This window comes from Electrophorus electricus, chromosome 10 (genome assembly GCF_013358815.1).
Source record: "Electrophorus electricus isolate fEleEle1 chromosome 10, fEleEle1.pri, whole genome shotgun sequence".
Classification (NCBI taxonomy): Eukaryota; Metazoa; Chordata; class Actinopteri; order Gymnotiformes; family Gymnotidae; genus Electrophorus; species Electrophorus electricus.
In genome coordinates, this window is record NC_049544.1 from 7,187,592 (window position 1) to 7,212,849 (window position 25,258).

General features: G+C 44.8%; 1 protein-coding gene across 1 annotated transcript in view; it reads left to right on the top strand.

Moving 5' to 3' along the window:
• Positions 1-1,328: 1,328 nt before the first annotated feature.
• myh14 (myosin, heavy chain 14, non-muscle) overlaps positions 1,329-25,258 on the top strand; it is a 28,879-nt gene continuing 4,949 nt past the window's right edge. The window contains 48 exon segments of the mRNA XM_035530992.1: positions 1,329-1,487; positions 5,182-5,350; positions 6,834-7,040; positions 7,566-7,722; positions 8,253-8,280; positions 8,980-9,097; positions 9,373-9,420; positions 9,770-9,781; positions 10,441-10,533; positions 10,620-10,683; positions 10,795-10,893; positions 10,996-11,120; positions 11,122-11,140; positions 11,409-11,623; positions 11,881-12,033; positions 12,182-12,211; positions 12,213-12,257; positions 12,259-12,328; positions 12,331-12,364; positions 12,588-12,612; positions 12,614-12,766; positions 12,867-12,981; positions 13,628-13,699; positions 14,578-14,792; positions 15,092-15,213; positions 15,535-15,604; positions 15,943-16,103; positions 16,211-16,319; positions 16,515-16,646; positions 16,823-17,029; positions 17,402-17,539; positions 17,802-17,925; positions 18,098-18,269; positions 18,458-18,670; positions 19,038-19,182; positions 19,515-19,721; positions 20,181-20,285; positions 20,392-20,544; positions 20,705-20,953; positions 21,106-21,318; positions 21,743-21,955; positions 22,216-22,377; positions 22,662-22,790; positions 23,029-23,117; positions 23,250-23,373; positions 23,712-23,920; positions 24,545-24,653; positions 25,031-25,203. Of these exon segments, the coding sequence (XP_035386885.1) occupies positions 5,192-5,350; positions 6,834-7,040; positions 7,566-7,722; positions 8,253-8,280; positions 8,980-9,097; positions 9,373-9,420; positions 9,770-9,781; positions 10,441-10,533; positions 10,620-10,683; positions 10,795-10,893; positions 10,996-11,120; positions 11,122-11,140; positions 11,409-11,623; positions 11,881-12,033; positions 12,182-12,211; positions 12,213-12,257; positions 12,259-12,328; positions 12,331-12,364; positions 12,588-12,612; positions 12,614-12,766; positions 12,867-12,981; positions 13,628-13,699; positions 14,578-14,792; positions 15,092-15,213; positions 15,535-15,604; positions 15,943-16,103; positions 16,211-16,319; positions 16,515-16,646; positions 16,823-17,029; positions 17,402-17,539; positions 17,802-17,925; positions 18,098-18,269; positions 18,458-18,670; positions 19,038-19,182; positions 19,515-19,721; positions 20,181-20,285; positions 20,392-20,544; positions 20,705-20,953; positions 21,106-21,318; positions 21,743-21,955; positions 22,216-22,377; positions 22,662-22,790; positions 23,029-23,117; positions 23,250-23,373; positions 23,712-23,920; positions 24,545-24,653; positions 25,031-25,203 (5,984 nt within the window). The 5' untranslated portion in view covers positions 1,329-1,487; positions 5,182-5,191.

The window sequence follows — 25,258 nt, forward strand, 5'->3', positions numbered from 1 at the left end:
GGGACGCTTCTGGACAGAATAATCGCTGCTTTTCATAAAAGGTAACACTCAAGCTAAAGGAGGGAAAAGACATAAACTATCATATATATAATGTATTAACTGTGAATACTTTAAAGGATACTTTTATGTATTCATGTTATGTAAATAACTAGGTAATATGAGTTGTATTCATAGTTGTAATATGAGATTGTGTTGGTTTTTAGAAATGCAGTTGATCAGAATAGATAACTGAACAAATACCTGGAAATGTTTGTTCATTTTGTCATTTCACTTAGTAATGGGAACCTGAACCCATCTCGTAGGATGTCACTGATCAGTAGGTGGATGGCTGGCTATCTTCACCTGAGCACTGCTGCCCTATGCAGTCTAACTCTTTTTTTTTTTTTTTTTGTATTTTTCACACCTTCATTTATAGTGACTCCCCCTCCACACACACTCATCCTCTGTGCTTATTTCAGCCTTGCTGTGCCATTGCATGTACTGAAGGAGGTGGATGGTGTGAGGAGATTAAGAGGCGTCCACCCCCCAGTTTGTGTGCACTCTCACCCATGAACACACACATAGCTCCACAGCATTATTTTTTTCCCAATTACACATCTACATCGTTTTCCTGTGCGTTTTCTTATTTTTCAATAAAGAATTTTTTTATTATTGAGAAAATTTATTTTGCCTTTTTTATGTTGCGGTCCAGCGCGCTGGGCTCACAACTCACATGTATAGATGTATAGATTTATAACCTAGGAATTTTAAAAATCCTGGCTACGGCCCAGAAAGTACATGTATAGTATAACTTTTTTCTAACGCGTTGAAGTTTAGTTTAGCCGTGGTCCGATAGTGCGGTCAAACCTCAGATTGTAAAATTGACATCTGACGCGAAATCTGGGGTGGCCGAATCTTCACACTGCACCTTGTGGGCTCTTTTTCATGTCATGCATGCTGTGCGACAGACACCGTCGCTGTCAACAAAGAGCGCACAATTTCTACCCCACCGCGACACTTCTCTACTGACGCCTACTTCTCCTCTTTCATTGGCCTTCTCCTACGTCGTTTTTGCAATACGGGCTGTCTTTTCGCCTGTGTAATTGGCTGACTAATCGGTCAATAGCACAATCCTACATCGTATTGGATAAAGCGCTAAAGATTACCAGTACAAAGGCGTGGTCATACAGGCATATTCAGTGGGCGGATTTTAAGGTAAATTCTCAATTGCTATGAGCTACCATTTTCAGGAAGGCGGGATATTCTGTTCCGCATTAAATCTATTGGCTAATATAGAGGAAGTATTTGTGTTTCTTTGAAGTCTCAAGCTTGCCCTCACTTCTCTCCGTTTTATTCTCAGTGTGAATGAGTGTGCGGCTTTACAAGAACGTTGTAATGTAAAAAGCCGCATTTGCAGTATTACTCCTTACAGGGTAAAACATTTATAAGAAAATTACGCTGCTTTTCATTTTGACGTCATATCCACAGTTTGGACAACCAGTTTCAAGGTAAGACACGGTTTATCCTTATTCTGCACCGTGGCGTGTCTATCGTATTTCAGGGGTTTAGCTCCTTGCTAACCTTGCGAGGTTCGTCTAAATGCGGGTGGCCGAAAGCCGAAAATGACACGGAATAGGGCGAGTCCCCTCAGCAACTAGCTCTCGCTCTCTCTCTACATATAAAGTTATAGATAAAACAAAGAAATCTCCGTAGATTAACTGGTATTTGTTTTAATATAGACATCGTAAATTGAAAAGGTAACCAATAAGGGCCTTTTAAAAAATTGCCTATATGGTATCTTATGCAGTCGCACATGTCTGCATAAGACCTGTCTGCTTTAGATGGACTATTATTAACGGCCCAGTTATTCATGCGCCTCGTGTAATTCACGTTCCTCTTTCCAGAATAATGTCTATGCGAATGTTACCTTATCTTAACATGACCATATATTCTCTTCCACGGTTTTGGGACCCATCTATCTGTGCAGTTGTTCATCAATTTTGACTAGCAGTCGAGGTGTGGTTTCTCGCCTTTGTGGACAGGCAACCTACTGTAGGTCGTCTGTTTTGTGATTAAGATTTGAAACAGTTTTAAAAACCACTAGCGTTTAAAGGGGCAACAGTGAACGCAGGTTAGGGAGTGCGCGGCAGGAGACGGCCCTTACCCACTTAATGCCATCGTATCAGTACCATCGTAGCTCGGCTTGGTTAGGCTGTGCAGTACTCTATCACTACCGCGGCACCGGCTTCTGTCGGTCTGTCAAGAAGGAGCTCATGGGCTAACGAGGCGTTTCTGCACCCCTCCCACGCCCCACTTCCCGCATTGACCTCTGGGCAAACTTAAAACGTGCATTGTCTACACTGGTGCCGATAGTAAGGATGTTGCCGAGGAAGATGAATCGAGGCGTGCAACCGGGGACGTTGCCGTAGTTTTTGCCGTAGTTTTTTTGCTGCGTGTGGTGGCGCACCACGACATCAGGTATTGTAATGGTGAAATGGTGAATTAAGATATTTAAGAAATTAAAAGCAACGCATCTGAAAGGGATGCACAGTTCATATTCGTCATGTTGTGAAATAAACGTAGTAACGACGGACTGGCGAGACGAGAGTAAAGTAAAATGGGTTCGTGGGCGCTCACGCCCGCGTGTCCACGAAGACGATTTGCTCTGTTATAAAGAACGGAGCCATACGCACTTGTTTTTTTTTTCTTCTTCACAGTGATTATAAGGTCTTAAATACACATAGTACAAGCTCTTAGAGTCGTTTGTCAGTGGATAAACCCTAATGGAGCATGAAAGCTTATTAAATGTCTTGAGTAAGGTTGTACGCCCCATCTCGCTCGCTCGCTCTCTGTCACGACGGTAAATGAGAGAAATTATGACAAAACATCTAAATAGTTTTCCAGTTTTCCTTACAGTAGCTAAGATCATTGGGGAGGTCAAACTAGACATGCATAGTTGTTAAAAAATTAAATACTGACTTTTAATAACCCCATTAACTAGTCTTAGCCCTCTCCTACAGTATATATAAAGAGTCTCCCCATCATATGAAAAAACAAACAAACAAACCAAAACAAGTGTAGTAGGCTAAACTCCTACACTGCCATCGCAATGTTACAATCTTGTTGCTCAGTAACCACATGGAGTTCACAAGGCAACTAAGCAGAAGCATAGCTAGTACTGGTACATCACACCACAATGTCATCCTACCATTTCAACCAGAATGCAGGTAATTGAATCCTTGGGGACCCTCTCCACCCCAATGCTCACACATACATGCACCCATCCCCAACCACCCCCCACCCTACAGACAAACCTGAATCCAAGCTCTAGGGTAGGCCTTTGAAATGCTGACCAGTGTTTTCACTAGGGGGAGTGGATGGCTGTGCTCCACCCATTGTACGCTTTAGAATCAACAGCAGCCATTTCTGGTATTTTTTAAAATCTTTTTCTAGCTCTTATATGTAAAATTAATGATAACCCATAGTGTTTCTGGATTAATGTTTGTTTCTTATGTTTAGCTCCTAAATAATAACACCTGTATGTGGTGTATGGCCCAGACAGATTGGAAGACAGTTTGTATTCTTTGACAATATCTTACTGGCTAGGAGACACACTTACCTGTATGTATATAAGATATGAATCACAATATTAATTTAAACCAAATGTTTGGGTGTTATTTATTGCACTTTTAGGTATTTTATAATTACAGGGTTCTACTGCAAATGAGAGGATCACTTATCATATATAGATAAATGTTTAATAAATAAACCTTTTTTTTTTTAGAATGGTGAAAGCTCTAGATCTAGTTTTATTCTCTATATTTTCATGGCGTACTGTGTATGATTTGGAATGAATCTCATCAAATGAGGGGAAGAAGTGGTTTATAAGGAGGTGGTCCATTTGAATCTAGTATATATGGAATCAGATTTGGCAGTAATTCGATCTGAAGGCCATGCAGTGGCACAGAAAGAGCAGCATGAGTACAGTGATATGGCCTCCTTTGCAGTATGAGTTCATATCTGAATATTTTGCTTCTTCTCTTTGCTGTCTGAGCTGCCCTGTCATATTACACACACACTACACACACATACACACACACAGACACACACACACACATATACACACACACACACACACACACACACACACACACACACACACACACACCACACACACACATACACACACACACACACACACACGCAAGCAACATACACAGTCAAACACACAAGCACACATACAACAAATTTCTATGTTTTCCTGAATATCTTGATTAGGCCTCAGTAACTGCAGTGTGGAGTATCGCATATACTTACTTAATCACTGCATTTATTGGCAGTTTGCTTGATGAGCAGTGTTTGTTGATCATAATGCTGACAGTGATGCTAATGGTAAATGCTGTATAAGACATTTTTTTTGCTTTTGATCACTGATATCTGATAGCCAAATCAGACTGAACTAGTTGAACTAGTACTGAACACATTGAATTAGTACTTCACCTCTAAAGGTTTTGAGTCCCAAACTAAGTGTCTTGCCCTCTGAGCCTCACCCATGCCCTTCTCAGAGCACAGGGAGGGCTTTGATCACACAGTGAGAGGCAGGATATTTTATATTACAGTTATACTTAAATGTGTCAGGTCCTTTGAGATCTACATGTTTACCTTTTTTTTTTTTTTTGATTGTACACACATTTGAGAGGTTTGCTTCCCTACAAAAGCAATTTGTGATCGTAGTCACAGCTTAGATTTACATTATTTGAGTAAGTTACAAGGCAAGCCAACGTTTATGGTTTTCTTTTTTTTTTAAACAGATAAAGCATGTTCGCACAGTTAAATGTTTATATTATTCTATATTTGCAAATAAACTATATTCTAAAGTATAACTATTGAACTCTCTGGTTTCCTTTAGGCTTCAGTCTGAAGGATACTTTTCAAACTGCCAGCATTATCAAATTATATATTGTGACAAATGTCTACATGATAAATATGGAAAAAATATTTTGTGATCATGTTTTTGCCATATCACCCATCTCTATTTGATAAAGGAAGTTTGTCAGTGCAGAGGGTTTTCTCAGACTGTCAGTCACTATTACTAAACTATGTTATAGTATTCACAAAACCCTAACCCTAGTTTTCATCCATGTTTTCTTATAAATTTCTGAAAGTTTGTTAAAGTTCTCTTTCTTGCTTTTTTTGTAACAGGGATAGTGCCATGTCTAAGGCGGTGTCGGGTGGTGCTAATGATGTCACCCGCTTCCTCTCCATGGAGGCGGGGCCAAGCTCTCCCACTGCTGTATTTTCTGCCTCCAGCCAAGCTGATTGGGCAGCCAAGAGGCTCGTCTGGGTTCCCTCTGAGAAACACGGTTTTGAGGTGAGGGAGCGGAGTCAGTGTGGTGAAATAGTGCTGGCCACATGTGAAGTTTGCCACTATGATCTGTTGAAGTTTGGTGGGGTTGGCACTTTTTTAAAATCAAATTAGTAATACCGCATAACACCAAATTTAGTTCATTGTTTATCCACATAGTCAGGACAAAAAATGCCATATTTGAGAATAGTTGGTTTCATTGCTCCGTTTCTGTTATTCTGCTCTAATAACCTCTGCAGCTCCTCGATGCTGACACAGTTCCACAGCAGCACTCCAGGGTTCTGATATGGCTCTCTATGAATAGATGAATATGTCTGCCAAGCCTCCAGTGCTGAATGCTAAGCAGCAGCATGACAGAGGCCTTGTTTTAATCCATCCTATTCTGAGCATGTGACTGTTTGACTGATTGCCAGACAGATGAAGAGAGACAAATAGACAGACAAAGAAAGATAGACAGACAAAGACAGGGAAAGAGAGAAGAGGAGAAAGAGGGAGAGGGAGGGAGAGAAATTCCCACTTTAGCCCTGGAGATCACCAACAAGAAGTTCTGGAAATGCTCCCTTTTTTGCCCTCTGTCTGTCTGATTCATATACACTGTCTCCCCCCTCCATATCTCAGTATATCTCTACTGTTTTTTCATATTCCCAAACATACATGCCCTAAGACTCTCTGGGTCCATCACATGTATATATGTTCTGTCCCCTATTTCTCGTGTGTGTGTGTGTGTGTGTGTGTGTGTGTGTGTCTGGTCAAGACAGCACTTGACCAGAACAGCCACAAAAATGTCTAGCTGTTTCTCCACATAACATGATGAGACCCACACTCATCCTGCTGAAGGTTTTGAACTCTGTTCCACCAGTTTCCACATTAGTGAACATTAGTGACAAAGGATTTGTATGGCAGTGTAGCCATAGCAGAAAAGATACTGGCAGATTGGCTTGGAGAACTATGGCCAGACCGCTGTACAAATGGCTGAAACAGCTCACTAGTCAACACTGTGACATCACTGTGACATTCTTTATATATCAGCCTTCATTGTGAATGTCTGGACCATTTAGAACCTGCAGGGGTGCCAAACACTTAACTGTCAACAATCAAAACAATAACTGCAATCATTTATCATTACCATTAAAGGACACAATAGAAATGCCATGCACACAGTTAGCTAGACTGAGAGCAAGAGGCTGTGTACATGCCTGTGTGTATGTGCTGTGTTTTGGAAGTCACACATAAATACAACTGTTAATCATAAAACAAAGTCTTCAGCCTATTTTTGGCTTCCTTACAGATGTTAGCTTACTCCTGTGGAAATCCTCCATATTTTTTGCGTTCCTCTTTGTTTGGCCATAGCTAACCATATGTAAAACTGCAAATCCAGCCACTTAACTGGGGCCCAAGGGCTAAGCACCATATTGGTGGGGCCAGGTGTGTTTGAGATCAAGTGATTCCAGGATAAACAAAAAAAATATTTTCTGTTTCTGTTGGCCAGTCTGCGAGTGTGCGTGAGGAGCGAGGTGATGAGGTGGAAGTGGAGCTTACAGATAGTGGGCGGAGACTGACATTACTGCGGGAGGAGCTTCAACGAATGAACCCGCCTCGTTTCAGTAAAGTGGAGGACATGGCTGATCTCACCTGCCTTAATGAGGCCTCTGTTCTGCATAACCTGAGAGAGCGTTATTATTCAGGCCTTATATATGTAAGAATATATGTGTATGTATGTGTGTGTTTATTTGTGTGTTTACAACCTGATGCATTTATACAAGTGACATAATTAAACTAATGCTACTTAATGTGTGTGTGCATGTGTTATATTCATAAGAGCTCATTAATAAAAAGTCCTTAAAGATTCCACTCTGCTGCACAGTCCTATATATACACATTTTAAACAATTACACAGACTCAGAGAATGCCATACTACAGATCTTGTGTGAGTGTGTGTGTCTGTATTGCAAATATTGTTGCTATTTCTACATTGAGTATTTGAGAAAGTGTGTAGTGTACACATACGTTGTGCTACTGGACACTGCATGTGGTTTGTCTAGTTCAGAGAAACATGACACATGTGCCTCTTTGTTTGTTCATAAAGGACTGTAGCTTTGTGGTGCATACAAGGTTTCATACAGTACATACCCATGAGAGTTTGTGCCCACACACACACACAGTGTGTCATTGTAATGTTCTCTCTTGATGTCTCTCTCCTTCTGTATGTGCGTGTATGTAGACATACTCAGGCCTTTTTTGCGTGGTCATAAACCCCTACAAGAATCTGCCCATCTACACAGAGTCCATCGTAGAGATGTATCGTGGGAAAAAGCGTCATGAGATGCCACCACACATCTATGCTATATCTGAGGCTGCCTACAGAAGCATGCTGCAAGGTTTGTGTATGTTTCTGTGCATGTGTGTGTTTACGTGTGCATGTGCGCATACGGCTTGTGGGTACATGTGTGTGCATGTGCGTGCATGTGTGTGTCTGTACGTGTGTGTGTGTGTGAATGTGTGAATGTGCATGCATCAGTATGCTCAAGTGTTCATTCACAGTGAGCTCATTGTAGAAAATAATAGACTCGCCATTGCTGATCCTGCACTACACTTCCAGTGATGTTTTTGACTTTATTTGTCTGGGACACCTGTCAATTGTGTTGTAAATCTTTTACAGAATTTTGATTGTTCCAAACTGTCTTAGAAGGTGCCAGGTTTTGTCAACATGCAAAGATGTTTCAGTAGATGATTCAGTAATACTCCAGCGGATGGAACAATTTCCACTATCCTGGTTTTGCTTACTAAGTGCAGACTGGTTCTGTTTGAAGAGCATATTTATTAGTGCAGCTCTGTTTGTGCATGAGTGCTCACAGATGTGTCCTTGCAGTAATGTGCTGTTGCTTTTTCCCTTTCTTTGTCTTTGCAGACAGAGAAGATCAATCCATCCTTTGCACGTGAGTTTTAATGATCTAAACTGAATGTGAATTTGCCTGGAAACTGGAAAGGTTTTATGAGAATGCAATGAGTGTACACTTCTCAATGCACCAAGAACCTTTTGTATCCTTTCAAAAAAGAAGCCGCTCTAGGAGCGAGCTTGTCACGCTAATGTCGGAGAGCCTGACAGAGCTCTTTATGGTACGAGTGGATTGTGTTTTACACTTTCACAAAGGATGAGCTGTTGAACAGCAACGCTGTTGGTGTCTGGACCCTCTCCAAGCAGCATACACACATGGACATACAACTGCTCTTTTTCTGCATATTATGTGCTGCTGGTTTCTCTCTGCTGGGGTTTATTTTGTGTGTGTGTGTGTGTGTGTGTGTGTGTGTGTGTGTGTGTGTGTGTGTGTGTGTGTGTGTGTGTGTGTGTGTGTGTGTGTGTCTCTGTGGGAGTGACTTAAGCTGGAGATGGTTTCTACAAGTCATTTCATCTCCTGCTAGTGTTTATTTGATCACCTTCCTCCACTCTAGTTTTTTACTCTTTGAAAGGCTTTGTATCTGTATGTGTTTATTTGAATGTAGCTGTGTGCTGTGTTTTAAATGACCTACTTTGTGTGTGCATGTGTGTGTTTATGTGCATGTGGCTCATTCACATGCGTGTGTGTGTGTGTGTGTGTGTGTGTGTGTGTGTGTGTGTGTGTGTGTGTGCACTCCAGAGGGGAGTCCGGCGCAGGGAAAACAGAGAACACCAAGAAGGTGATTCAGTACCTGGCACATGTTGCATCGTCTCATAAGAGTGGCACTCTGGGCCGCAGCAAAGACAGCAGCCTGCAGGTGGGGCTGGGCCTGAGGCACCACACACTCCTTTATTCCTCCCCAAGGAGAAGATCCTCTTTTACTTGCCACCTTTTACTTCCTGTCGTGTCCGCTGCAGAATTTCATAGGTTGGAATATGACTAAGAGAAACATGTCTGAAACATGGCTGAAACATGGCTCTGTGTGTTCATGTTTCAGTCCAGGTCTGAAGCAGTTCAGGCGTCTGCAGTGTGTTCTCTAATATTTATCCTGTCCTTTGGTTTGGCTTATTTTCCCTCTTCTCTCCTGTTAAGATGGATGGCACACGGTCTCTTGGTCGTGGAAGCAATGCTGTAAACAGGGTGAGTGTGGGAGCGTGGGGAGCACATTGTGGGTTCCAAAATACATAAAACTGTTTATCAAATCTCCACTAAAATCAGGTGCATGCTAGCCCCCCAGAACAAGGAAGGTTGGTGTGGATGTTTGCTTTCTGACTAAAGCCATCCTAATCTACCTTATCTAAATCATGTTTTTTATGTTAACTGCACTGTGTTTTTTAAGTGTGTTTTGTTTTGTGCATTTATGTGTACAATCCCTTAAAAGTGTGTTCTTGTGTTTGCACTTATTTTAATGTTTTTGTGTCATGTTTTTTTTCCCTGCACTCGTTTCTCCATCCCTCCTTGCCCTTCCTTTATTCCTGCACTCTAACAGAGTGTGCAGTATGTGAGTATGGTACCACTTCTCCGCTTGGGGACAGTAGTGATCTGGCTGTGTGGTGTGCCTGTGCTCCTGTTCTCCCATAGGGGGCGCTGTGGCTTGCCTGTGCATTTAGTGATCTGTATGCCATCTACACAGACCCTCAGTGGTGTACAACCTCGGTCCTGCATGGGATGTGCCCATGTGTGTTCACTTTTAATCACCTTTCTAGCAATCAACCAGAGTAGACGTATGCTCAATGATTGCCAGTCAAATTAGAAATTCACATACACACACACACACACACACACACACACACACACGCACACACACACACATATATATATATATATATATATATATATATATATATATATATATATATATATATATATATAAAAGGACTGAGGTTATCCACCTTGGATCAATACACTCAAACAATAAAGTCATCTCAAAAAGAAAGGATTTGATTACTGACTTTATTATTGCTGGATTTATTCAAAGTGTGTGTAGTGATTTAAAAAATGTGGCTGTTCCTTCTTGCTTATTCCTTTATTAACTTAACCCTGTAGTTGCTGGAGCTTTGCAACATCAAAAACAGTGCTGGGCCAAAGCTAACTGCAGAAGGGTGGGGCTTCATGCTAGTGCTGATATTTCTCTGAGGTGCTGCTCTCTCTATCCTTTAGGGGGAGCTAGAGAGACAGCTACTACAGGCCAACCCTATCCTTGAGGCTTTTGGAAATGCCAAGACCGTCAAAAATGACAATTCCTCCCGATTTGTAAGACTTGCTTCTCTTTCACTTATTTGCTTACAACTATGTGAAGTGATGTGTCCAGCTTAAACTGATCTTTGGTGTCGTTTCAGGGCAAATTTATCCGTATCAATTTTGATGTGGCTGGATACATAGTTGGTGCCAACATTGAGACCTGTATCCTTTTAAATGATTTTATTTATTTTTTAATTCTCAAACATTGTGAGGATGCTTCAGGGACCTTGTATGTGCTTGCACTTGTACATGTGTCTTTAACCAGAGCATCAGACCTGTTGGAGAAGTCTCGAGCTATCCGCCAAGCCAAAGATGAGAGAACATTCCATATCTTTTACCAGCTACTCTCTGGAGCTTCTGACACCATGAGAAGTGAGAAGATGCACAAATACACACACACGCACACACAGTCTTGTACAGGCCATGTTTTGGTTCTTTAGTGAATGACGATTTTTGGATCTTCTGCCTGTCTAGCCGAGCTGCTCCTGGCCAGTGCGGATCAGTACCGCTTCCTGTGTGGGGGATCAGTTCCTGTTCCGGGTCAGAGTGATTCAGAGAACTTCAGCCAGACCATGGACTCAATGAGCATCATGGGCTTCAACTCAGGATGAGTGCACATGTGAGAGAAAGACAGGGAGTGCTGCAGCAGTGCTGATTCCACTGTTCACATTACATAGCTAATTGCATTGGCGTAGCAATAACAATGAAGTATTAAGGAACAATAACTTACTTACGCTACTGGTGTTGCATGCTGGGAATTTTTGGATCATAGCATACTTATGAGATGTGTTAAAAACACAATTGAGGTCAGGAAGTACACTGGCTGGTGTTTGAAAAACCATGTAACTAACCCCCCCCCCCCCCCCCCCCCCCCCGCTCTCTGACAGCCATGTTGAAGGTCATCTCTGCAGTGCTGCAGTTTGGAAACATCTCTTTCCAGAAGGAGAAGAACTCAGACCAGGCCTCCATGCCTGATGACACAGCTGCACAGAAGCTCTGTCACCTGCTGGGTATCAGCGTGCTGGAGTTCAGCCGTGCCATCCTCACCCCGCGCATCAAAGTGGGCCGCGAGTATGTGCAGAAGGCCCAGACCAAGGAGCAGGTATGTGGGTGGGTGGGTGTGTGTGTGTTTCAGGGGGGTGCAGCAGGTGTATGATGCGTTCCTTAGAGTACTCAGCTCCTACCAGAAAGCCTTTTTTGTGTATCCCAAAACACCTGAACAAAGTCACTGGGAACACAGATTTAGACCATTTGTTTTGTGGGTTTGACCAAAAAACACTTTTAATTGTGCCTGACAAGGATGTGTGCGGGGATTTGGGCAAGGGCTTCAACTCGTTCTCCATGCTTGCGTGCTTCCAGGCAGACTTTGCGGTGGAGGCTCTGGCCAAGGCCACCTACGAGCGGCTGTTCCGCTGGCTGGTGCACCGCATCAACCGCGCGCTGGACCGCCGGCAGAGGCAGGGAGCCTCCTTCATCGGCATCCTGGACATCGCTGGCTTCGAGATTTTCCAGGTGAGAGCAGTGGAGACAGAGCAGCAGAGAGAGAGCAACAGAGAGAGAGGAGCAGGCTGAACAGACATTCTCCAGGCTGACCTCCTTCCCATGTCAGAAATGTCTAGGTGATGATGTTCTGCACTCTCTACTTCTGTTCTTCGTCCAGCTGAATTCATTCGAGCAGTTGTGCATCAACTTACACCAACGAGAAGCTCCAGCAGCTCTTCAACCACACCATGTTCCGTGCTAGAGCAGGAGGAGTACCAGCGTGAGGGCATCGAGTGGAACTTCATCGACTTTGGCCTCGACCTGCAGCCTGCATCGACCTCATCGAGAGGCCGGTCAGTGTGTGTGTGTGGGTGTGTGTGTCTGTCTGTGTGTGTGTGGGAGTGTTTCTTCCAGTAACCTTTCCTGCCATGAACCAGTCCTGCTAGAGATGAGAGATGGATTCATATTCATATGCAGATTCTTGTTCCTAGATAATGAGTAGTTACGTTATTTAGTAATTGAATTGTGTCTCTGTGGATTAGTTGGATCTCTGGTCTCTGGTGATGATTGGGTTGGTTGCACAGGGCCCACCCCCCTGGCGTGCTGGCCCCTGTTGGATGAAGAGTGCTGGTTTTTCCAAGGGCAACGGATTCGCTCCTTTGTGGATAAGTTGTGTGCTGAGCAAGGCTCACATCCCAAGTTCTACAGGCCAAGGCAGCTTCGTGAAGAGGCTGACTTCTCCATCATACACTACGCTGGCAAGGTGTGGCCCCAGTTTACTGTCCCTCGACACACTGAGCTCTTGACACACACACTTGACACCCCCTCAGACACTCTCACTCTTCACTCTCTCATTCTCTCAGGTGGACTACAAGGCAGATGAGTGGTTAGTGAAGAACATGGACCCTCTGAATGATAATGTAGCATCTCTACTGCACCAGTCATCTGACCACTTCATATCGGAGCTCTGGAGAGAGGGTGAGAAGACATGTTTATGTCTCTGTCTTTCAACATACAGTATGTGGAATTAATCAGAGCTAGTATGTATAGCTTTGACTCTCTTTCAAGGACCTTGTAAACTTGGTTTGCATCATCATATTAATGGTTCTTTTATATCACATTTTATTGTATCAGTTAAATAGAAATATGAGATCAGATGGATTGGGACATATTCTGCATTGTGGTTTTCAACAATATTTTCTATATTCTCAGTATTAGGACTAATTAGCTAATTACTAATATTGAGTTTGTCTGCCACTGTCATGCAACTAATGTTCTCGTCTCTGACTCTTCTCTTCCTCTCCACCTCTTATCCTCTCTCAATTTTATTTATCTGCCTTTCATTGCCTGCTGCTCCTCCTCTCTTTCTCCGCTCCTCTCCACTCTTCTTTTGTCTCTCTCTTCTTCTCCTCTTTCGTCTCCTCTCTCGTCTCCTCTCTCTTCTCCTCTCCTCTTTTGTCTCCTCTCCTCTCCGCTCCTCTCCTCTTCACTCCTCTTTGTTTCCTCTCTCATCTCCTCTCTTGTCTCCTCTCCTCTCCTCTCTTCTCCGCTCCTCTTTTGTCTCCTCTCTCCTCTCCTCTCGTCGCCTCTCCTCTTCTCTCCTGTGTGCCCTCCCCTACCTCAGATATTTCAGAACTCTTCCCGTGTCTACTTTTTGACTCCTATGCCACCCTGCAGACCAATGGCTCTGACAGCAGTAGGTTAATCCTCCAACTTGCCTGCTTAGGTTTAAATCTCTCCTTTCTCCTCTCTCTCTCTATTCCTCTTCTCTTCCCTCTCATCCGAGGCCTAATATCTTGCACCTCCATGTGTGGCTGTGTTGTTCATTTTTCTCTTAGCTTTCATTTATCTTCTTTAATCACCTTAGCCCTTTAATGCACCAATTTGTTGCTGTGGTGTGTGTGTGCTACAGTAGTTGTAGTACTCAGTTGGTGTAGAGTAATTTGCTTTTCCTGTTTGTGTTTTCTATGGCCTTCACATGAGTTTCTTTGTTTTCCCTGCTTTACCAGGTGGTGCAATGTTGTGGATATTACTAATATATGGAATTGAGCTAAATGTATGCTTCAATAAACATATTTATATTTTAACAATTATTTCAGTTAACCAAAAAAAAGACCTTCTCTGAGTTCTAACAAAAAAAATGCATTTTACAAGTTTAAAAAAGTTCATAAAAAGTTTATAAGTTTAAAAGTTTAAAATTAAAAGTTTACAAGTTTAAAAGTTCATTAAAGATGTACGATGTGGCTGTTCATAGAAATTGCATGGTGCTTCAAAGAGTATCCAGGTCGGCCCACATGTGGGGCTAACTGTGTCCAGAGACAGAAACTGCCCTACATTAGAGACTTCACTGTTTCCTTTGCAAATAAATGAATCTAAAAAGTCAGAAGGCCCAGAAGGTTACTTACGCTGTCACTGCGATGAGTCAACTTTGCAAACATTTGAGAGCAGGATAGATTTCACAATCACAGATCACCTGCTATCATTTTTGTTTTATTAGTTAGGGAGTAAGGTTTTAAATAATGGCTTTTGATTTGTTACTTTATTAAATATCTATTTGTTGTTTGTGTTGCTCAGTGGAGAGGATTGTGGGATTGGACCAAGTGGCGTCTGGGGGGCTGTCCGAGGGGAGTGGTCCAGTTACATTTGGAGCAGCAGGGCTGAAGACGAAGAAAGGAATGTTCCGGACAGTTGGACAGCTGTACAAGGAGTCACTGACCAAACTGATGGCCACCCTGCGAAACACAAATCCCAACTTCCTGCGCTGCATCATTCCTAACCACGAGAAACGAGTGAGAAAGACACTTAACACACATCACTCTAAGAATGAAAGTGAGAAAAACACAACACAAAGAATCAAAGCCATCAGAATTCTCGTCAACTCTATCTATTATGCAAGCATGGTCTATTGTACCAATTTCATGTGCTTAATTGAGCCCTTGCAATGAAAAAAACATAGCAATTTTCCCTTTTTATATAATCATTTATTTTAGTTTTTGATTTTGTACATCTTTTAGATTGGCTATTGTGGTTAGTGCCTCAACTCCACCTCCCCCCTCCAACAGTCTTTGTCGCTCTCCAACTCTTTCAGGCAGGGAAATTGAGCCCTCATTTGGTCTTGGATCAGCTGAGGTGTAATGGAGTCCTAGAGGGAATAAGAATCTGCAGACAAGGCTTCCCCAATCGCATCCCCTTCCAAGAGTTCAGACAAAGGTGAGCATGTGTGCCTATGAGCCTTTGTCTGTGTGTGTCCGTATGAGAGTGTCTTTTATTGTTTGTTTGTGTAAGCAGTGACTGAGCCTTCATAACCACCTGGAATCTCCTCTGGGCACATACTACCCTACCTATTCACTCTCTCTTCATGTACTTCATAACCAGCGTGAGGGCTAGAGCACATCTCCAGACCAAGTTGGGAGTGGAGTGAGAGCGTTCTAGATGTTCCTCACTCGTCATACATACTACTCTGGCAGGAGATTCTTTCTCACATCTTTGTCCTTGAGTTTCCCACTGTCTCTTCCTGCTGCTGCCTGGCAGGTACGAGATTCTGACTCCAAACGCCATACCCCGCACCTTCATGGATGGCAAGCAGGCCTGTGAGCTCATGGTGAGTTTCGAGCATTTGCAAGCACTAGCACAACATCCACCCTGACAAATATCTGCACTGTGTATGGGCTGTTGGTAATACAGCTGTTCACAGATTTGGTTTGAGTGTTGTAGTGCAGTTGATTGTGTAGGCATTAGAATGTATGGTGCTCTGTCTGTAGTCAAGTCATATTAAAAAATTAGACAGGAGAAGTTTATTTCTCCCACAGTTTTGAGATTTTGTACATTTTTTTTTCTGTAATTTACATGATTATGCAACTGCTGGCTTTTAAACACAGTAAAGTGAATGTTATTATCTACGTGCTCTCCATTTGGAATGAAAAGTGTAACTGTGCTCAGATCAGTGCACTGGAGCTGGACCAGAATCTGTTCAGGGTGGGGCAGAGTAAGGTGTTTTTCCGAGCTGGCGTGCTGGCCCACCTGGAGGAGGAGAGAGACCTCAAGATCACTGACACTATCATCCGCTTCCAAAGCGCTGCCCGTGGATACCTTGCTAGGAGGTAAGTGTATATGTGTGTGCGTGTGTGTGTGTGTGTGTGTGTGTGTGTGTGTGTATTCATGCATGTGTGCATTTGTGTGTGTGTTTAATGATACGTTTTCCTGTCAGGGCATTTTTGAAGAAACAGCAGCAGCTGAGTGCCCTGCGTGTGATGCAAAGGAACTGCGCCGCCTACCTGAAGCTGCGCAACTGGCAGTGGTGGAGACTCTTCACCAAGGTGCCACGTACATGGGTGTAGCCTCATTCTGAAATGGATCACACGTGCATTTGTATTTTATTACAGAGTCAAAAGGAATTAAAACAGGTTTTAATATTTAATGTCTTTTCAAATATTAATCAGGTCTAGGTATTCCTTTCCTTCAGTATTAAGGATCAGTTAGTTGGCCCTTCAGCCTTTGATCCCCATACCCAGGTGAAGCCACTGCTGCAAGTGACCCGTCAAGATGAGGAAATACAGGCTCGGGAGGCAGAGCTGCAGAAAGCCAAAGACAGCCTGAGTAAAGTGGAACATGACTATAATGAATTAGAAAGAAAACACCAACAGGTACACCAGTTCCGAACTCTCTTTCAGTTCTCTCGCTTTCTTTCTTTCGTTCTTTGTACAACAACTTACACAGTGATCCTGAGATGGCTTTAAACTGCAAGCATAGTTAATAAAGTGCTAACTCTGATTTTCTCTGCTTTTTTTTGTTGTGGCCAATCCCATCTCCCACCTGTTAGCTGTTGGAAGAGAAGGCGGTGCTTACAGACCAGCTACAAGCAGAGGCGGAGTTATTCGCTGAGGCAGAGGAGATGAGAGCCCGGTTGGCCAGCCGTAAGCAGGAGCTCGAAGATGTGCTGGGGGAGCTTGAAGGCCGATTGGAGGAAGAGGAAGAGAGAGGTGTGCAGCTAACCAATGAGAAGAAGCGAATGCAGCAGCATATACAGGTGAGGGGATTACTGTGTACTGTCAATGTGGAGCTTGTTTTGTCCACAAAGTAATTCTCTCTCTTTCCCTTTCCCTCACGTCGATTCATGATGGCTTTATTGGCATGACTGTGTGAGCTTTATAAATCGGAAAAGTTTTGGAAAATATAGTTTAGCATTTTCAATAAGTGTACTAACTGCTGAATTAATCTAATTAATGGAAATAAAAATATAATAATAATAATAATTTTGTCTTTTCTCTCCCTCTTTTTCGTTTTCCCTCTTGTTCTCCTTCTCTTTCCATCTCCCTCATTCTACCTTTCTCGCTCTTCCCTTCTCTGTCTCTCTCCCTCTCTCTTTATCTCTCTCCATCTCTCTCTCTCTCTGTCACAGGATTTAGAAGAACAGTTGGAGGAGGAGGAGGGAGCAAGACAGAGGCTCCTCCTGGAGAAGGTCACCTTGGAAACTAAAGTGAAGAGTCTGGAGACAGAGACCCTCACTACAGGAGAGCAGAGAGACAGACTGAGCAAGGTCTCAAATCTTCAAACAGAACTACAGTCACCTTCAAATCCACTTCTCTTTAGCACTGACACTTGATAGCACTTGAAGTCTTTTTTCATAACATCATTTCCACAGCCATATAGTTTATCTCTGATCTTACAGTGTCATCCGCGTTCTTGTGGTTAACACAGGCGCACCCAAAAAGTGCAGCCAGATCAGACCCGAGCTTTAATCCCCTGCACTGGATGGTCAGGTTATGTTGGCTTCCCTCCACCCCCCTCCCCCATCTCAGGAAAAGAAGCAGTTGGAAGAGAGGCTGAATGAGGTGACGGACCAGCTGACGGAGGAAGAGGAGAAAGTGAAGAGTCTCAACAAGCTTAAAAACAAACAGGAAGCTGTTATTGCTGACCTAGAAGGTAACAGCCACAGTTTCTTAATCTTAATGAACAACTTATTAAGACAACTTAAGCTGCTTCATCATCAGTGAAGTGTTTGCATGGTGCAGATCTTTGGTGGAATGTTCTGCAAGGTGTTTAATTTGCCTCCTCCTAATACACGCCTAACACCCCCCCCCCCCCCCCCCCCCAGAGCGTCTGAAGCGGGAGGAGCAGGGCCGTTTGGAGCAGGAGAAATGGAGGAGGCGCATGGAGGCAGAGGCAGCCGACGCCCAGGAGCAGCTCTCTGAGCTGGGCCTGATCTCCACAGAGCTCCGCGGCAGCCTGGCCACCAGAGAGAAAGAGATCACCACACTACAAACACGGTACACACACACACACACACACACACACACACACACACACACACACACACACACACACTGGCTCAAACAAATTCAGCTGGCTTCATCTCCCGAATTATTAAAATAAGTTTACATTTCATTAGTGTTGGTATTCTTTGTGTGTGTGTGTTGGGGGGGGGGGGGGGGGGGGGTATGTGTGTGTGTGTCAGGCTGGAGGAGGAGGGTGCTCGGCGAGCTGAAGCACAGCGGGCTCTGAGGGAGGCTATGTCTCAAGTATCCGAGCTGAAGGAAGAGGTGGACAATGAGCGAGGGATGAGAGAAAGGGCAGAGAAACAGAGGAGGGACCTGGGTGAGGAGCTTGAGGCTCTCAAGACCGAGCTGGAGGACACGCTGGACACCACAGCCGCCCAGCAAGAGCTCAGGTTTGTGTGTGTTGGTATGGGTCTTTGTCTGTCTGCTTGTGTGTGTCTGTGTGTGTATATGCTGAATGTAAGAGATAGCTGTATTATGTATTTTTGTAAGATCATATCATTTTTAATGTCAAGTAAATTCCTTTTATAACTTTTGAATGGTTTGTTAAACTGGTTTGTTTGCAAGATGTGATATTTGTGATGCAAAAAATGAGTACAAAATTAGTACAATAGCTATAAGGAAAGCATACAAAAACTAATTTTAAAGAATCAGCAGAAATATTTGATCAGAAACCAAACATAATGGGCCTGTGTGTGTGTGTGTGTGCGTGTGTGTGTGTGTGTGTGTGTGTGTGTGTGTGTGTGTGTGCATATGTAGATCTCGGCGGGAGGCTGAACTGGGGGAACTCCAGAGGCAGGTTGAGGAGGAAACCCGGCGTCATGAGGCCCAGCTCTCAGAGCTCCGAGTCAAGCACTGCGCTGCCATTGACTCGCTCCAGGAGCAGCTGGACAACACCAAGAGAGTGAGTCTGTGTGTTTGTCTGTGTGTGTGTGTGTGTGTGTGTGTGTGGGTGTGGGTGTGGGTGTGATCCTGTGTTTTCAGAGTGCTACTGAAGGGCATAAGGTGTGGGTTTAAAGGTTTTAGTCCTGTGTGTTTCTGTGCAGTGTATGTGTGTGACAATGTGTATGTGTGCATGCATGAATGCATTTGGTGTGGTGGATGTGTGTGTGTATATATATATATATATATATATATATATATATATGTGTGTGTGTGTGTGTGTGTGTGTGTGTGTGTGTGTGTGTGTGTGTGTGTGTGTGTGTGTGTGTGTGTGTGTGTCTGCTGTCCCATCAGTCTCGGCAGTCCCTGGAGAAGGCCAAGGCCATGCTGGAGGAGGAGCGTGTGAGCCTGACTGCTGAGTTGAAGACCCTGCAGGGGGGGAAGATGGAGAGCGAGAGGGGCAGGAAGCGTGCCGAGGGGCAGCTCCAGGAGCTCAACGCCCGGCTTGCCCAGGCCGACCGGGAGCGCGAGGAGAGAGAGGACCGGCTCCACAAACTCCAGGTAGAGCACGAAGGCTGGAGCAGAGCAGTGATGGAGACACACAAAGAAAGAGCTGAGATGCATTCAAATCTTCCTGAGTCCAGTCTCACCACCACATGCCTTAAGTCCTACAACATTTACAGCAATTAGCAGACATTCTTATCCAGATCAACTCACATATTTATCTGTATGACAGTATGGGTCAAACCCCTGACCCTGGTGTTACTAGCACCATGCTCTCAACTATAGGAGTACAACAAGGATTATAGCTCAGCAGAAAGTGTCAATGTGGCTGTGTTAAACTAGTTACTGGCCCACTGGGGAGATGTTTACTCCATGCAGATGGATCTATCTACATTTGAATCGATTCACCATTATCACTCAAACCCTTTGAGGCTGTGACTGATGTCCCTCAAGCAGGGGGCTGGTAGGTCATGTGGCGTGGACTTCAAGGCTGTCTCGTCTTTAACTTTCTTTTAGATGGAGATCGAATCTCTGTCCAGCTCTCTGGCTTCATCAGACTCCAAATCTCTTCGTTTGAGTAAAGAGGTCAGCAGCCTGGAGAGCCAGCTACATGATGCTCAGGTAATGATACATGGGTGTGTCACTCTGTAATCTACACATTTGTCATTGTTGAAATTGCACCGTGATTGCAACAGGCCTGTGCTGAATGTGTGTGTGTGCGCTACAGGAGCTACTGCAGGATGAGACCCGTCAGAAGCTGGCACTGGGCTCACGTGTGCGGGCTCTAGAGGAGGAGAAGGCGGCTCTCGTGGAGAGAGTGGAGGAGGAAGAGCAAAAAAGCAGAGAGCTCACACGGCAAATCCAAACTTACACCCAGCAGGTCCACACCCTCCTCACACGTTCCCTTTATCTTCCTCGCCTGTCACAGAGCCAAATATTTCACTTCTTGTCATATTGGGTTTTTTTGCTGCATTTATTGCATGACTCGTCACCTTTTTTGTGCTACCTGACACTGGTTCTGTCTTCTTTCCTGCACTCAGCTTGCCGAGCTGAAGAGGCAGTCGGAAGAGGTGAGTGCAGCAGTGGAAGCAGGAGAGGAGAGCAGGAGGAAACTGCAGAGGGAGCTAGAGAGTGCCACGCAGAGAGAGCGAACCAAGGAGGAGGAAAAGGAACGGGTGGAGAGACAGAAGGAGCGTCTAAGGGAGGAGATAGAGGACATGACAGTCGCCCTGCAGAGAGAGAGGCAGAACTGCACCGCTCTGGAGAAGAGGCAAAAGAAGTTTGATCAGGTTAGGGAGGGAGAGCTGAAATGGATAGATGGATGGATGACCTAAAAGGGGACTGCATAGATAAAGATTCTGATATCACTGCATCAGTCACTGACTAAAATTTTAGAATCTGCATTGCTGCTTCTCTGACCTTTGCCCTGTGACCCTTGCAGTGTCTGGCTGAGGAGAAGGCGGTGAGTGCCCGGCTGGCTGAGGAGCGAGACCGGGCAGAGGCTGAGAGCCGCGAGAAAGAGACCCGGTTCCTGGCTCTGTCCCGAGCACTGCAGGAGGCATCAGAGCAGCGTGACGAGCTGGAGAGAACCAATAAACAGCTTCGCCTGGACATGGAGCAGCTTGTCAATGCCCAGGACGACGTGGGCAAGAATGTAGGGCATGCATGAGTAGCTCTTGTTCTCCTCCCACTGAGCCCATAGTCTCTCCCACTGAGTCCATAACCACTCCCAGTGAGCGCATAATCCCTCCCACTGAGGCCATAACCACTCCCAGTGTGCCCATAATCCCTCCCATTGAGGCCATAACCACTCCCAGTGAGCCCATAATCCCTCCCACTGAGGCCATAACCACTCCCAGTGAGCCGATAACTACTACCACACAGTGGAAAACATCACAACAGAAACCTTTAGTTAACTTTTAACTGATGATTCAAGTGGCTGATGATTACCACTGGCTGTTGTTAGTTTAAACGTCTGTTTAAATCAGTAACTTGCTGGACAAAATCTGACAGCTGCTAAACTTGAAAATGCCATGAACATGTAAATGAGCCATGTCTCTCCCCTCTCTCTTTCCGAGGTGCATGAGCTAGAGCGCTCCCGGCGGGCTCTGGAGGTGGAGGCCCAGTCTCTTCGGGAGCAGACGCAGGATCTGGAGGAGGAGCTGTCTGAGGCAGAGAACTCCCGCTTGCGCCTGGAGGTCACACTGCAGGCCCTTCGTGCTCAGTTTGAACGGGAGATTAGCACCAAGGAGGAGAAAGGAGAAGAGAAGAGGAGGTCTCTCAACAAACAGGTCAGCCGCTTTACCATGGACTGGGAGACTATGTGCTGTGGTACTCCTGCATTGTAACTAATCCAGCTCCACTTGCTGTACCTCAACAAGTCAATGTGGACAAACTTGTACATAATCTCCGCAAGGGATTACAAAATTCTGTGGCTAGAATTAAAACTTTAGCTAAAGAAAATTTTACCCAAAGTCCAGTTGTATCCGCAACTCTTCCTCCTTTTACTCTTCCTCCTTTTCTCTCTTGGTCTCTCCTTTTTTCTTTATAGGTGCGTGAACTAGAAGCTCTCTTAGAAGAGGAGAAAACTCAGAGAGCTCAAGCACTGTCCGTCAAGAAGCAGATGGAGGCGGAGCTCCAGGAGGCAGCATCTCAGGTGGAGGCAGCCACTCGTGGCAGAGAGGAAGCGCTCCGGCAAATCAAACGGCTTCAGGTAATGAAAAATCCTGTATGAGTAATATAGGGCTCAAACTTTTCACTTAGCCCCAGGAGAAATGAATCTCAGATAGCATCAAATAGACAAGTTCTGTCAAAATTCACCTGGACAAAAAATTTTAAAATGGCCAGAAGCACTATTTCTGTTATATATAAGATGTTCCAAATAACACTAGACCTTCTGTATTTGGGCTGGCCCATAACACATTTATGTTCTGTCTGAAACTTTAGTGTAGCTGTATATGCAGTGTGATACAGAAGTTTTCTCCTGGTTGTGTGCAGGCTCAGATGAAGGAGGTATTGCGGGAGCTGGATGAGACCAAGATAGCTCGAGATGAAATCATTGCCCAATCAAAAGACAGCGAGAAGCGCCTGCAGACCCTGGAGGCAGAGCTCCTGCAACTGACTGAGGTCTGTTACACATCCCATCCCATCCCATCCCATGTGTGTAAGTGTGTTTGTGTGCACATTTTTTGTTTTATTTTGGGTGGGGGGGGGGAGGCGGGTATGTGTTTCTGTGTGCATTGTGTGTGTGTTTACATAAATATGGACATACATAAGTGACATGAATGAATATAAAAACCACTTCATTAAGCCTGTGCAGCCAGTCATGGCTACGTGGCATAATGACTGCCTCTCTGTCTCTCAGGAGCTGGCAGTGTCAGATAGGTCACGGAGGCAGGCTCAGCAGGGAAGGGATGAGATGGCGGAGGAGATTCTCAATGCCAACACTGCAAAGTAGGTATATTTGTAAAAGTAAGTGTGTAAGTGTGTGTGTATGTTTGTGTATATGTGTGTATGTGTGTGTGTGTGTGTGTTTGTGTGTGTGTGTGTAAGTGTATGTATGGATAACGCCTCTCTGCCTTGCAGGACGGCTCTGTGTGAAGAGAAGAGGCGTCTGGAGACCAGGATCAATCAGCTGGAGGAGGAGCTGGAAGAGGAGCAGGGCAATGCTGAGCTTTTGGCTGAGAGGCAGCGGAAGACCACACTACAGGTCCAACCCCCTCTCCCCATACAAAAACTACACTCTTTTCTCCTATATCCTTAATATACTTTTACAGTTGTTGTTTTTTTTGTAATTGCTCCAAGTTGCAGATAATAGTAGTTAGCTTTTAATTTATGTCCAAATCCAAACTGAAAATCTTGCCACTTAAAGATTTGATGCACTGTAGAGTGTAATATCATTTTGGAGTATCTACATAACATTTTGGAGTATCTGTATCTGGTGCAAATCTGGCTCTGTCTCTTGCCTGCTCTTTCTCTCTCCGGCTCTGTCTCTCTCCGGCTCTGTCTCTCTCCGGCTCTGGCTCTCTCTGGCTTGCTCTCTGTCAGGTGGAGACACTGACAGTGCAGCTGGCCGGTGAGCGGACTCTGGTGCAGAAGAGCGAGGGAACGCGAGAGAGCCTCGAGAGGCAGAACAAGGAGCTGAAGACCAGGCTGACTGAGCTGGAAGGAGCTGTGAGGGGCAAGCACAGACTCAGCGTTGCCGCCCTGGAGGCCAAGATTGACTCCATGGAGGAGCAGCTGGAGCAGGAGAGGCAGTGCGTAATCAGGGTGGGGGTTGGGGGGCAGTTTCGCATGAGAGTCAGTTGGATAAAGCCATCAGACCTTTTTTTGTTACACAAAACCAGTGCACACTGAGCACCTTGTCATGATCCATTTGTTGATTCTATCTATGCAGCTATGGTTGCTCAGTATTTTAAATGCATATTAGAAAGAAGGTTTGGGATGAGTATTTTTAGATGTTCCTGCCAACATCTAAACACATCTTTCATCATTTCCCTTCACAGCCTTTATGTTAGCTGCTCGATATTTCAACTAGTTTGTAAAGCTTTGTTCATTTATACTGAAGCCTTGGTTGCACTCAGTAACATCGAAGCACACAGTGAAACCCACCGCCATCCACAGAGCTCTTCCTCAATCTTCCTCGCAGTCAGCTGTGTCTAGGTGAAGTCCCAGTGGGGCTGAAAGAGTTCAGGCCTGGGCCGGTCTACGCTTCATAACCCAGCTCCCGCATCACTAGGCCTCCCGATGCATGTCGTCATCTGCGTTGTCAGGGATCTTAGGACAGTGCACCTTTGCTAACCTTTGCTGGGCGCTTTAGAGAAGGGGGCAGAGGGCTGCTTCTGCCTCTGGTCCCATCGCCTTGCCCCCCGCTCTCGCAGGGAGCGCTCCCTCGCCAACAAGCTGGTGCGGAAAACGGAGAAGAAGCTGAAGGAGGTGGTGATGCAGGTGGAGGATGAAAGGAGACACGCAGACCAGTACAGAGAGCAGGTACGTCCCCTCTGTCCCTATGTCCACTTCAATTCTTCTACCAAGTTATACACAGACCAGACAGGCAAGAACTGTACAAAGGGCTTCTACTATGTGGGTGCTCTTCTGAGCTCACTAGAAGGACAGTCAAATGGGATCATAATACATTTAATACCAAGTATAAATTATCATATTTATGATGCCACATTAGGCCTAGAGGACTAGTGAGACCCGTATATGGTACATATTTTAAATATATAGTAAATATGGTAAATATAGTATAGTTTCTGAAATATTCTAAAGTCTTTCTCAACCCAGAGTCTGGAGCTGGTAGTGTAGCAATAGTAGAACTTCCTTATACTCTACATTCAACAATGTTTTGATTTGTCTGCCCACAGCTGGACAAGTCGATGGGGCGCGTTCGTCAGCTGAAGCGTCAGCTGGAGGAGGTGGAGGAGGAGAACTCGCGCACCAACGCCCAGCGCAGGAAGCTGCAACGTGAGCTGGAGGAGATGGGCGACAGCATGCAGAGCATGACGCGCGAGCTCAACGCCCTGCGTTCACAGCTCAGGTAGAGCCCTGTCTGCAGGCAGCCAGGATGACCTGGGGAAGCATGCACTGGAATC